Source organism: Asterias amurensis, chromosome 8 (assembly GCF_032118995.1).
Source record: "Asterias amurensis chromosome 8, ASM3211899v1".
Lineage (NCBI taxonomy): Eukaryota > Metazoa > Echinodermata > Asteroidea > Forcipulatida > Asteriidae > Asterias > Asterias amurensis.
The window spans coordinates 15,573,355-15,585,577 of NC_092655.1; the positions used below are offsets into that span (position 1 = coordinate 15,573,355).

The 12,223-nt window shown below is 38.7% G+C and overlaps 1 protein-coding gene across 3 annotated transcripts in view; it reads right to left on the reverse strand.

The window, feature by feature from the left end:
- Nucleotides 1–4,587: 4,587 nt before the first annotated feature.
- LOC139940460 (probable JmjC domain-containing histone demethylation protein 2C) overlaps nt 4,588–12,223 on the reverse strand; it is a 176,616-nt gene continuing 168,980 nt past the window's right edge. For all 3 annotated transcript variants that reach the window (XM_071936722.1, XM_071936723.1, XM_071936724.1), the window contains 5 exons: nt 10,717–11,550; nt 10,261–10,432; nt 9,223–9,444; nt 8,105–8,553; nt 4,588–7,430 (listed from right to left, as the gene is read on the reverse strand). In XM_071936722.1, the coding sequence (XP_071792823.1) occupies nt 7,203–7,430; nt 8,105–8,553; nt 9,223–9,444; nt 10,261–10,432; nt 10,717–11,550 (1,905 nt within the window). In that variant the 3' untranslated portion in view covers nt 4,588–7,202. The remainder of the gene's footprint in view (nt 7,431–8,104; nt 8,554–9,222; nt 9,445–10,260; nt 10,433–10,716; nt 11,551–12,223) is intronic.

Consider the following 12,223-nt stretch of genomic DNA (forward strand, 5'->3'; position numbering starts at 1 on the left):
GTAGAATTTAATCTAGCATTTGTTGCTGCTCAATGACTGTTGTTTGGTGTAAAACTTAACGGTCTCAACACTTTGGAGGAATACTACACATGAGTATCTCAATATATATTGCTTCAAGTGGGACTAATTACTTGTCAGAATGGTATAATTGCATACATTTTACCCAAGTTTGATCACAATGCTAGACTAACCCTTTTTTCCCTTCAAATTTTGTGCATTTTAGGGCAAAATTTGATAAATACACAATATAGCCTTGTGCACTTAAGGGGAAATTTGGACAAATACGCAGTGCTATGAACTTGTGCATTTTAGGGCAAAATTTGATAAATACACAAAGCTATAGTCTTGCGCATTTTAGGGCAAAATTTGATAAATACGCAAGGCTATATCGTCTTGTGTATTTTAGGGCAAAGTTTGATAAATACACAAGGCTATAGTCTTGTGTATTTTAGGGCAAAATTTGATAAATACGCAAGGCTATATCGTCTTGTGTATTTTAGGGCAAATTTTGATAAATACGCAAGGCTATATATAGACTTGTGCATTTTAGGGCAAAATTTGATAAATACGCAAGGCTGTAGGCTTGTGCATTTTAGGGCAGAATTTGATAAATACACAAGGCTGTAGGCTTGTGCATTTTAGGGCAAAATTGGATAAATACACAAGGCTATAGTCTTGTGTATTTTAGGGCAAAATTTGATAAATACGCAAGGCTATATCGTCTTGTGTATTTTAGGGCAAAATTTGATAAATACGCAAGGCTGTAGGCTTGTGTATTTTAGGGCAAAATTTGATAAGTACACAAGGCTGTAGGCTTGTGCATTTTAGGGCAAAATTGATAAGTACACAAGGCTGTAGGCTTGTGCATTTTAGGGCAAAATTTGATAAGTACACAAGGCTGTAGGCTTGTGCATTTTAGGGCAAAAATTGATAAATACACAAGGCTATAGTCTTATGCATTTTAGGGCAAAATTTGATAAATACGCAAGGCTATATCGTCTTGTGTATTTTAAGGCAAAATTTGATAAATACACAAGGCTATAGTCTTGTGTATTTTAGGGCAAAATTTGATAAATACACAAGGCTGTAGGCTTGTGCATTTTAGGGCAGAGTTTGATAAATACACAAGGCTAAAGGCTTGTGCTTTTTAGGGCAAAATTTGATAAAGTTAAGGGCAAAATTTGATAATACACAAGGCTATAGTCTTGTGCTTTTTAGGGCAAAATTTGATAAATACACAAGGCTATAGTCTTGTGCTTTTTAGGGCAAAATTTGATAAATACACAAGGCTGTAGGCTTGTGTATTTTAGGGCAAAATTTGATAAATACACAAGGCTATAGTCTTATGCATTTTAGGGCAAAATTTGATAAATACACAAGGCTATAGTCTTATGCATTTTAGGGCAAAATTTGATAAGAACACAAGGCTATAGTCTTGTGCTTTTTAGGGCAAAATTTGATAAATACACAAGGCTGTAGGCTTGTGCATTTTAGGGCAAAATTGATAAATACACAAGGCTATAGTCTTATGCATTTTAGGGCAAATTTTGATAAATACGCAAAGCTATATCGTCCTATGCATTTTAGGGCAAAATTTGATAAATACGAAAGGCTATATCGCTTGTGTATTTTAGGGCAAAATTTGATAAATACGCAAGGCTGTAGGCTTGTGCATTTTAGGGCAGAATTTGATAAATACGCAAGGCTATATCGTCTTGTGTATTTTAGGGCAAAATTTGATAAATACACAAGGCTGTAGGCTAATGCATTTTAAGGCAAAATTTGATGAATACACAAAGCTATAGTCTTGTGTATTTTAGGGCAAAAATTGATAAATACACAAGTCTTATGCATTTTAGGGCAAAATTTGATAAATACGCAAGGCTATAGTCTTGTGTATTTTAGGGCAAAAATTGATAAATACACAAGGCTATAGTCTTATGCATTTTAGGGCAAAATTTGATAAATACGCAAGGCTATATCGTCTTGTGTATTTTAGGGCAAAAATTGATAAATACACAAGGCTATAGTCTTATGCATTTTAAGGGCAAAATTTGATAAATACGCAAGGCTATATCGTCTTGTGTATTTTAAGGCAAAATTTGATAAATACACAAGGCTATAGTCTTATGCATTTTAAGGCAAAATTTGATAAATACACAAAGCTATATCGTCCTATGCATTTTAGGGCAAAATTTGATAAATACGCAAGGCTATATCGTCTTGTGTATTTTAGGGCAAAATTTGATAAATACACAAGGCTGTAGGCTTATGCATTTTAGGGCAAAATTTGATAAATACACAAAGCTATAGTCTTGTGTATTTTAGGGCAAAAATTGATAAATACACAAGGCTATAGTCTTATGCATTTTAGGGCAAAATTTGATAAATACGCAAGGCTATAGTCTTGTGTATTTTAGGGCAAAAATTGATAAATACACAAGGCTATAGTCTTATGCATTTTAAGGGCAAAATTTGATAAATACGCAAGGCTATATCGTCTTGTGTATTTTAAGGCAAAATTTGATAAATACACAAGGCTATAGTCTTGTGTATTTTAGGGCAAAATTTGATAAATACACAAGGCTATAGTCTTGTGTATTTTAGGGCAAAATTTGATAAATACACAAGGCTATAGTCTTGTGTATTTTAGGGCAAAATTTGATAAATACACAAGGCTGTAGGCTTGTGTATTTTAGGGCAAAATTTGATAAATACACAAGGCTATAGTCTTATGCATTTTAGGGCAAAATTTGATAAATACACAAAGCTATATCGTCCTATGCATTTTAGGGCAAAATTTGATAAATACGCAAGGCTATATCGTCTTGTGTATTTTAGGGCAAAATTTGATAAATACGCAAGGCTGTAGGCTTGTGCATTTTAGGGCAGAATTTGATAAATACACAAAGCTATAGTCTTGTGTATTTTAGGGCAAAAATTGATAAATACACAAGGCTATAGTCTTATGCATTTTAGGGCAAAATTTGATAAATACGCAAGGCTATAGTCTTGTGTATTTTAGGGCAAAAATTGATAAATACACAAGGCTATAGTCTTATGCATTTTAAGGGCAAAATTTGATAAATACGCAAGGCTATATCGTCTTGTGTATTTTAGGGCAAAATTTGATAAATACACAAGGCTATAGTCTTGTGTATTTTAGGGCAAAATTTGATAAATACACAAGGCTATAGTCTTGTGTATTTTAGGGCAAAATTTGATAAATACACAAGGCTGTAGGCTTGTGTATTTTAGGGCAAAATTTGATAAATACACAAGGCTATAGTCTTATGCATTTTAGGGCAAAATTTGATAAATACACAAAGCTATATCGTCCTATGCATTTTAGGGCAAAATTTGATAAATACGCAAGGCTATATCGTCTTGTGTATTTTAGGGCAAAATTTGATAAATACGCAAGGCTGTAGGCTTGTGCATTTTAGGGCAGAATTTGATAAATACACAAGGCTGTAGGCTTGTGCATTTTAGGGCAAAATTGGATAAATACACAAGGCTATAGTCTTATGCATTTTAGGGCAAAATTTGATAAATACGCAAGGCTATATCGTCTTGTGTATTTTAGGGCAAAAATTGATAAATACACAAGGCTATAGTCTTATGCATTTTAAGGGCAAAATTTGATAAATTTAAGGGCAAAATTTGATAATACACAAGGCTATAGTCTTATGCATTTTAGGGCAAAATTTGATAAATACACAAGGCTGTAGGCTTGTGCATTTTAGGGCAGAATTTGATAAATACACAAGGCTGTAAGTCTTGTGCTTTATAGGGCTAAATTTTGACAGAACAGTAAAACAGAAAAAGACGAAGAGAGGCGTTATTTTCTCATTTTAGATTCATGGTTTTCTTCTCCTTCAGTTAACAATTTTATAGTAATAAGCTCTAGCAAGCCAAGCCATGCATACAGATATTTTAAATTTTTTATCTCTGATAAAATAGGGTGCATGTATTCACATGTCTTAAACTGTACATAGCTGTTGTTTTTTGTTTTAGGATGGAGGGTCCAACACTTAACGTTGGTGCCCTCCATCCACACACCCTATATTATAAGCATGACTTCTTAATTTGTCTTTCATATAAAAATAACACTATATGACATATATACAGCACAGCTACATGTGTATTTATGGAGTTTTAACACTGATCACATCACCCAGAATGCCCTGCACTCCTCACAAGATTCAAGGTGAAAAGATGCACATTTCTAGTCTCAGGAATTAAACCCTAAATTAGGAGTAAGTCCCTACATGTACAGAAACACTATTAAAAGGCAAACTCACTCCCTTCGTTTACACCAATCTCATTCACACATTGAAAACAGAAAGAAACCACCGGTTATCAAACAATAATCTGATGTCAAACTAGTCTACCATTGTCATTTTTTTGTCTTCTTTCTCAAAATGCACAACGGCAATATTTAGTTATGTACAAATTGTAATCCCTCACTAAAAAAGTATTAAAAACAATTTACATACGTACACACTACACACGTTTTTGTTTTTTAATTATATACAGTATTTGTACATATAGACATTCCTCCGAAGGTCACTTGACTTAAATGTCTTTTGATTTCTTTCTTCGTATTAAATTTTTTAAATTCATGATGTTCTATCGTCGTAATTACAAAACCAGACCTTGCTTCATTCAAACTACTGTACTGAATCTCTTTGACATTATCTAATGACTTGGAATTCCCCTATAAATTTGTACATCAATCACTTTTCCCTCAAACTACCATGAAAAACAAACTGCTTGAAAGAACGTTTCAACGGAATAAACAAAAAATTATCAGGATAAATAATATTGACATATGGCCTTTGAATCCCATTACAATTACATAAAACTTGCATTGTGTTTTTAACAGGGTGCTCCTCGCGACAACAACAAAATAACACAACAGAGAACAAAACTCACAAGGTTCCCTGTCAAATCAAAACTAGTGCAATTGAAAAGTCTATGATATCATTAAAAAAAAACATTCCTCCGCAGAAACATCTTTTACACTTCATATGGTATGAACATCTTGCTCGAATCAGAAAAGTCCAATCTTAGACGACGGTGAAAACTTGCCACCGGAAATAGTGCACAAACAGAATGCCTATAAATTATGGCACACAAAATCAATTGGAAACGTAAAACAAAACAACAACAAATGATATTGGTTAAATTGATTGTAGACGATCGTTTAACACTTAACACAAGAAAATGGAATGTCAGATTGAGTGTTAATTGCTGTAGCCTCATCACACAATTACATTGAACATCAAAGCCATTGATTATTGGCGTTAAGATATATTGAACATTTATGTTTTGTTCTTTTAAATGAAGGAACAGTACATGTAGTTCTGTAGCTTACCACAAAAAAATACAAGGAGTCTGGATCTGGAATAACATCCAAACGAGAAGAGATGATGATGAAGTAATTTCAGTTCTAGATGTGGGAGGAAAACCCCAGAGAATTATTCCAGGGAACACCCACGCAGTCAAGTAAGGACTGAAAACCCAATCCGAACCCCAGTGGGACTCGAACTTGGGTCCCAGAGGTGGAAGGCGAGATTACACCTCTACACTAACCTGCCTTAATAGATGATAATTTTTACCCTTATACACTGATGGTCTAGTGGTAAGATATCTACTCTAGCAATACAAAGGTCTTTGGTTCCATTCCCATCCGAGTGACTTGCCTGTGAATGTTTTTCACAGAATTCGGGAAAGTACCGAGTATACAGTGCTTAAAACACATCGGTGTGTGGGGTAAAAAAAACAAATCATATTAGAACTAGACCCTAATTGATGCTCTACCAGCAAGACCAAAATGCCGGCCAAAACAAAGGTTTGAAAAATGCCCTCACATCAATTTTTCATAACATCAGAAAGTTACTCTTGAAAAGAATGAAACATTGCTGATATAAATAGGCCCGGAGAGGAAGAGGGCAACACAAAAATCGAAAAACACAAACACACTCAAACTCTGTTTATACAAAATTCACTACAAAGATTTCTTAACATGAATTCAGCTAGCTAAACCCTTTGGCCACAACATTATTTTGTGTACTCATCAAAAGATTTATAAAAAAACAAAAAGTAAAAAACTAATGAAAAACAACAATATAAAGGCAACTTAACGGTAGCACTGAAAGATCCACAATATCTTAAGATCAAGACATCAAATACTGTCCAAACAAAAATGAAACTGGATTCATGTGGCCACTAATTACTCCCTTTTCTTGCACTCAATTCTTTTCGACTGCCAAACAATATTCAACTTAAATCCCCAATTCCCCCCCCCCCCCCAAGAGTGAAGCCATTCCATCTACAGACTTATTTTGACGCAGAGTCATTTCAGTATGAGTTTTGTCGCAACACAACTTTCCATTTCTGAAAAGGAAAATTTCTTGGTATCAAAATTTTGTCATGTACAAAAATTAAATTACTCTCATTTCACATCGTGTACCTTTCTACTGCTGCATCATAATGTGCACCTTCTTTGCACAGGGTGAGAGACTACCTTCAATAAAGACAATTCTCTCCTACTGATCAACCAGGATGTAGAATCCACCATCTACCCTGTGCAGCACCAATGACATCACAATCATACAAACCAACTCTTATAGTATTTCTTCTTCTATAATCATCTCTAAACCCTCAATTCATTATCTCCATTATCAAAATCAAAGTCCACTGTTCTACAAGTCTGGTACCCCTAAACCACCCTCAATAGGAATGCAATTTCTGCTGGTTTTTGTCAATTAGTCTGGACGTACAAATTCTCAACTGTATTTTTCATGTCAAGCTGTATCCGCATTAATGGCTGAATAGGTCTTATCGACGATGTTGTCGATGCTGCCTACAGCCATGCCAGTAGCCGAAGACACTCATCTTGGATGCGTGGTTAACCTCACATTCTAAGCGTCCCCTCTCGGCAGGTCTGCTGGAACAATCCTACAACTCTAAGCAATGATGGCTATACCAGTAGCCGAAGACACTCATTTCAGATGCGTGGATTTTACTCACTTCCGAAAGGCCCCCTCTCTAGGCAATGATGGTTATACCAGTAGCCGAAGACACTCCTTTCAGATGCGTGGTTTAACCTCACATAGTAAGCGTCCCCTCTCGGCAGGTCTGCTAGAACAATCCTACAACTCTAAGCAATGGTGGTTACTACCATTCCTCTCTTGTCACCGTGGTGACCCATTACTCGGTTGCTGCTTCTCCTGGTTCATCAAGACCCCAACAGCGTCCTTAACGGCGTGGAAGATGATATTTTTTATTTGTAGTTTGTCCTCGTGGTTGGAGTGGGCGTTACTAAGTCGACGGAACTCATGGGTGAGCTGGAAGCAGTTGGAGATGTGCTCCGGGGACACAAAGTCCTCTGCTACTTTGATGCAGGAGTGAAGGTTCCTCACCTGATAAAGAGGACAAAATAATTTGGGGTTAGAATGCTTTTTGTTTTAAAAGTGTCTTATATAAGATGAGACTTGGAGTAAAACCCGGTTCATACTTCTAGCGAATGCGAAACAAAATTTGTATCGCATTTGTTGGAAGTATGAACGGGGCTTCATTCTGATGCCTATATTGAATTGAATTGCACCATGTTTTTATGTTACAGTAAGCAGTCAGTATGCAGTCAGTCAGTAAGCCATGGTCCACTGGTTATGACTGCAGGACTTATAATTACAAGGTTGTGGGTCGAATTTCACAATGTCTAGAATAAGTATTGTGGTCTAGCTGCTGAATCACCATTTCTTGATTTGTGCACTTCATTATTGTAGACGTTAAATTGAGAGAGATTGGTTGTTGCCAGTAGGCGTTTATATCCCCTTGTTGGAGTTTGCCGAGTTCCCTTGATGGTAAGATCTTCTAAACGAGGTAGGAGTAAGCTGTAAAACCCAGGGGTTTCTTGAACATGCAAGTGGAAACCATGGAATAGGGACACAGTGTGAAAATGCATCGGGGTTAAACCGTGGGGTAAACAAAAAGTTTCTGGACAAGGGACAATCATCATAGCGCTTTGCATCCTTTGGAAAAGGCGCTTTATAAATTCAAGGCTATCATGATAATGTCAGCATTTGACTTTTACCTGATGGGGAGCCCCAGCTGGGATGAAGACTGCATCTCCCATGCACTGTAGTATTGGCCAGCCCTGTACGCCAAACTCTCTGAACAGACGATCCAACAGGTCCTCATCCAGATACCAGCTCTGGTCGTGGATCGGATCGTGGTCATCGGGGACGTCCTGTCCCTGCTCCTTCGCCACTTTGGTCAACAGCTCCCTGATCTTATCGGCGTCGTCGGCGCGGAACAGATGCCAGATGGCGCCGGGCCGTTCGTTGTTCTCTCGGACGCGTTGCTTGGTCTGCTCGTCGTTACACACCTCATCAATGGCATCCAGGATGTCTTGAGAGATCTCGCTGGCCACCTTGCCGTTCTGAATGTTCTTGTTGTCGCCGACGTACACCATGACGTTGACCGCGTCGGAGATGTCCAAGTGCAGGTTAGTAGTGCCTTCCTTTGGACGTGTAGCGAGACCTGCACAAAATAAAAACGATCAAAACTTATAAACTCTACCCATATGCACTCAGCTTCCAGGTATAAAACAGCAGCAATAAAATATCATAAAATAGGAACAGCGGAGACTGCTTAGCAAATCTAGTTAATGGCTTTGACCCTAGCAGAGTCTTTGACAAAGGCTAAATTGAAAGACTCTGGTAGGGTTTCTTGGAGAAACAAAGAGTTATTCAACTTGAGAATGTGAACTTTGAGAATGTAAACAAAACGACACTGGTTAAATAATGACTAACCAATTTTATGGTTAAAAACACTCTGGGGAAAAAAACACAAAATATAGACGAAATAGTCGTCCTGCAAAAAGAAGGCGCTGGAGCTAATGGGTTTGTGTGAACTTTGGGAGTAACTACAGGAAGATACTTAGTTCGTTTCAAATACACCTGGGCCCAATTTCATACAGCCTGTAAAAAAACAACAATAAAAAAAACGATTTCTTAGCACAAAAAAAAATAGGTTACCAGCCAGAACACCATACAGTTTAATAGCTGTGACTGGTACCTTGATCATTTCTTGCTTAGCCAAGCTATTTTCTAAGCAGAATTTCCTGCTTAACAGCATCATGAAACTGGGCCCTGACATCGTAAGACTACTTTATCGCACATACACATTAACGTAGCTTAATGAACTCACCGTATGCATTATACATCTTGGGTCCCAAGTCCGGTTTGACGAAGAAATCTGGCAGCCTAGATGAGATATTAAGACGTCCGTCTCGTCTGGTGTATTCAGGCAGTGGTAGATTCCTCATCAGATCCTGGAAGTGGTCTGGCAACAACTCTGCGAAGTCTTCGGCCGGCGGCCAATCTTTCAGCTTCAGGATGAACGGTTTGCCGTGCTTGGTCTCCAGACGATCTGCAACCACAAACATTCAATCATTGCTTTTAAAAACTTATGAATGTCTTAAACTGGCAAAGTTGATCTTTTGAAAACAGTAGGACAAAGTAGAGCAAACAAGACATGCAGGGCTGGTAGCTCGAAACTGTTACTGGACCAGAGAATTTGTCAACAGACTAGAGAAAAAGATAAGAAGAACACAATCTACACGATTTCACATTTACATAAACTGTTTTTGGCACAAGCCCAATAGAATTGAAAGATATTTGGTCATAAATTTACTGGCCAGACGCTAAAACATCTGGCCTGCGGTCCAGTAATAAATTCGAGCTCTGGTACAGGGAAAAACAAAACCAATCTTGTTATCTGCAATTGTTTCCAACCCTATGCAATTATTGACACTTGTTCAAGGCCTTAATGGATTTGGGTACTCTTTCAAAATGTCCATAGATTTACATTAAATCTTACAAGGTTTGAAGATAATGATAGTGGAAAGCTTCTCTTCAAATCTTACCTACTGAGGTGCTGTAGTTTTTGAGAAATGAGTAAAACAATGTCATGAAAATACCTTTGTAATAATGATTAAAACAGTTTTCGCCTCATGAGACGAAAATTATTTCATGACATTGTTTTACTCATTTTCCAAAAACTACAGTACCTCAGCAAATAATATTTTCAGGGAAGCTTTCTACTATCATTATCTTCAAACTGTGTAAGTTTAGTGTAAATCTGTGGACATTGTGTTTTTTGTCCTACAAAAGTTACATAGACCCTTTAAATTATGGATCGCTAATCTACTCCGAGGCAACTGACAACTTTCTAAATGTTACTCACTGTGTACGTCTTCAAAGCCGTCCCAGAAATCCTTCATGGGTGCTCCCTGGATGACATTGCCCGTGTGACAATCGATCAGGTCATTCGTGAGCTCTCCAAACTTGGTATTGAAGAACGTTGGATGCCACAGTTGCTCATCCAGTAGTTTACGGACTCCACTCACAAGGACAGGCTGTGCGGATAGAAACAGTTTTAAATTACTTAGGAATGTCTTAAACTGGGGTGGGATTTGATCTTTGGAAAACAGTAGGACAAAGTTGAGACTGCAGGGCTTGTGGCTCAAAACTTTAACTGGACCAGAGAATTTGTTACAAGACCGGATTAAGGCCAGTTTATAGTCGGTCGCGCCAAGACAACATTTTTTAGAAGTTATTACCAGAGGAAAATTTCTGTGCCACTTCAAGAGCTAAGTTCAAAGCCTGCAAAAAAATGTACAAGACAAGAGAATGGACTTACCACGCCTCTTCTCCACTGCTCCTGGAAGATCCTGAGGTTGCCTTTATGAGAGGAATCATGTAGCCTGAGCAGACGGCCATCACAGAGCCAAGAATGAGGCACATCTGGGTATTCCACGCTAGACTCCGTCAATGTCTGTCTACCCTGAGGTAGAATGGTAGCCTCACCAGCAGCGCTGGTGGCGTTCACCGCGACAACACCAACGGGAGGAGACTCTGGCTTTAGGGGTGGATTGGTGGAGTAGATGGTCTGAGGGAGCTCCACTGGGATCGTCTGCTGACTGGCTGGTCGGGTTGGCATCTTGATCTGGCCGCGATCGTGTTTGTTCAGCGCCGGCGCCGAAATATTCTGCTCCACCACGGTTGCGATGATATCCTCAAAGGTGCTGGTCATAGTCCTGGTAGACCTCTTGTTAATAGTGTCTCCTCTAGGGAGGAATGCGGTCATGAGGTAGGCGGATCCATCCATTCCTCCAGTCGGACGTCCAAGTTTACCAGCAGTCTTCGTCAAGAGCTCACGTAACGTGGAGCAGGCTTCTGCCTTGTTAGACTCGGCATCCGTCCGCGATACTTTGTCGGTGGTCGGCATTGAGGCCTTGGTGTCTGTTTGCGACTGCTCGTACGACGTGGGGGAGGAGTTTGTGAAGCGTTTGGTGCTCTCCGACTGGGCCGATGTAGCCACGTTGGCCAAGACGTCCAGCGGAGAGGCAGATGGGAAGGTAGTTAGCTTAGGTGCTTTGGGACTCCTGGAGTTGCTGTGAATCGGAGTGGAGTTACCGGAATCACTGGGTTCGCTCTTACTGGATTCACTTGGTGTTTTATTATTCAACACAACCTGAAACAAACAACAATACATCATTAGAGTCACATGGTACATGAATGTACTGTATAAATGACATTCCAAATGTATCAAGACATAAATAAACAATGTGCTTAATCTTCCTTCAGGTACAGTTCCTCTTACTCCCGTGTAATGTCGAACAATGTGCGGTGCAAAGGGTGCGGGAACGCGCAAGTAGTGATGAACTGGGTGATGAAGGAGGTGCGAGTAAGAACAAAAAAGCGATAGATCACAATATAGACAACAAGGATTCTAGTCAGCCGCGCCACTGCGGTCCAATGGTCCAGTTGTTTGACTACACGACTTGCAATCACAAGATTGGGGGTTAAAATTCTACCAAGCTAACAGCCGATTTCACAACGACAAGAATGACGTCTAGTTCCTGCGTCACAATTTCTTGATTTGTGCCATTCAAAATCGTAGACGCTAAACCAATATTTGTATGAGGGAGATCGGTTGTTGCCAGCTTGATGTCTATATCCCTTTGTGGAAGTTTGCCAAGTTCTCCTGACAGAAAGATCATCTAAACAAACGAACAAACTAACAGGCTTGTATGCTTTGTTTTTGAAAGGGAATGGGCACCAAGGCATTTTCTTCTTGGTAAAGGGCACCCTATGAGGAAAATTTCTACTGGAACATTTCAAGAGCACCCAGGCAATGACCATGG